Source organism: Haliaeetus leucocephalus, unplaced genomic scaffold (genome assembly GCF_000737465.1).
Source record: "Haliaeetus leucocephalus isolate CR32 unplaced genomic scaffold, Haliaeetus_leucocephalus-4.0 Scaffold271, whole genome shotgun sequence".
In the NCBI taxonomy this organism is placed as follows: domain Eukaryota; kingdom Metazoa; phylum Chordata; class Aves; order Accipitriformes; family Accipitridae; genus Haliaeetus; species Haliaeetus leucocephalus.
The window spans coordinates 61,953-63,044 of NW_010972707.1; the positions used below are offsets into that span (position 1 = coordinate 61,953).

The following is a 1,092-nucleotide window of genomic DNA, read 5'->3' on the forward strand; positions in this document are numbered from 1 at the left end:
GGCGATGGGGGCTCACCGGGAGGATGCTGGCGGTGCCGCTGCAGAGGACGACGTTGCGGGGGTGGCAGGGGACGCCGCCATCGCGACGCTCGAGGAAACGGGCGACCCTGGTCGGGACCCCCAGTGCCCGGTGCTGGTGGTTGTAGCCCCCTGGGGACAGGGACGGGACCACTCCCGAGCACCCCGAATCCCGCGGGGGGGGAGTCTCCTGATGACACCCCCCCCTCCCTTGATAGCCTCACTGGGAAGGGGAAACCTCATGGGGGTGGTATGGGGCACCCCATGGTGTTGAGCACCCCATGGGCTCTGGGGGGGGCACCCTATGGGACCAGCCACCCCATAGCTCACGCAGGCACCCCATGGGCTCTGGGGGGGCACCCTATGGGACCAGGCACCCCATAGCTCACGCAGGCACCCCATGGGCTCTGGGGGGGCACCCTATGGGACCAGGCACCCCATAGCTCACGCAGGCACCCCATGGGCTCTGGGGGGGCACCCTATGGGACCAGGCACCCCATAGGCTCTGGGGGGGCACCCTGTGGGCTCTGGGGGGGGGGGACCCTATGGGACTGGGCACCCCATACCTCACGCAGGCACCCCACGGGCTCTGGGGGGGCACCCTATGGGACTGGGCACCCCACGGGCTCTGGGGGGGGCACCCTATGGGACCAGGCACCCCATACCTCATACAGGCACCCCACGGGCTCTGGGGGGGCACCCGACAAGCCATGCCAGCCACGCATGCTGGCCACCCCACGGGACCCCCCCGTGAGCCCCCCTATAAGCCATACCAAGGCTAACACCAAGCTCCCCATGCGCTGGCGAGGGGCGCCCCGCACCAAAGCTGCCGGGCAACCCCGCGAGCCGTGCCGGATCCTACCGATGTTGCCGGCGTCCATCTCCCGTAGGATGCTCCGTGCCCGGTGCCGGGCAGCCTCGGGCACGGCGGGGCTGCCCAACAGCTCGGGGCAGGCGCAAGCGGCCACGACCTGGGGGGACGGGGAGTGGGGATGAGCCCGGCCACCCCAGGGGACCGAAGCCTTTTTGGGGACACACACCCACCCCACACGACACGGTGGCAGGCCGGCGGTG

The 1,092-nt window shown here is 71.0% G+C and overlaps 1 protein-coding gene across 1 annotated transcript in view; it reads right to left on the minus strand.

Moving 5' to 3' along the window:
- Positions 1-1,092, minus strand: part of GPT (glutamic-pyruvate transaminase (alanine aminotransferase)) — a 12,153-nt gene that overhangs the window by 3,402 nt on the left and 7,659 nt on the right. Inside the window, exons 12-13 of the mRNA XM_010569328.1 lie at positions 881-989; positions 17-150 (exon numbers count right to left, since the gene is read on the minus strand). Of these exons, the coding sequence (XP_010567630.1) occupies positions 17-150; positions 881-989 (243 nt within the window). The remainder of the gene's footprint in view (positions 1-16; positions 151-880; positions 990-1,092) is intronic.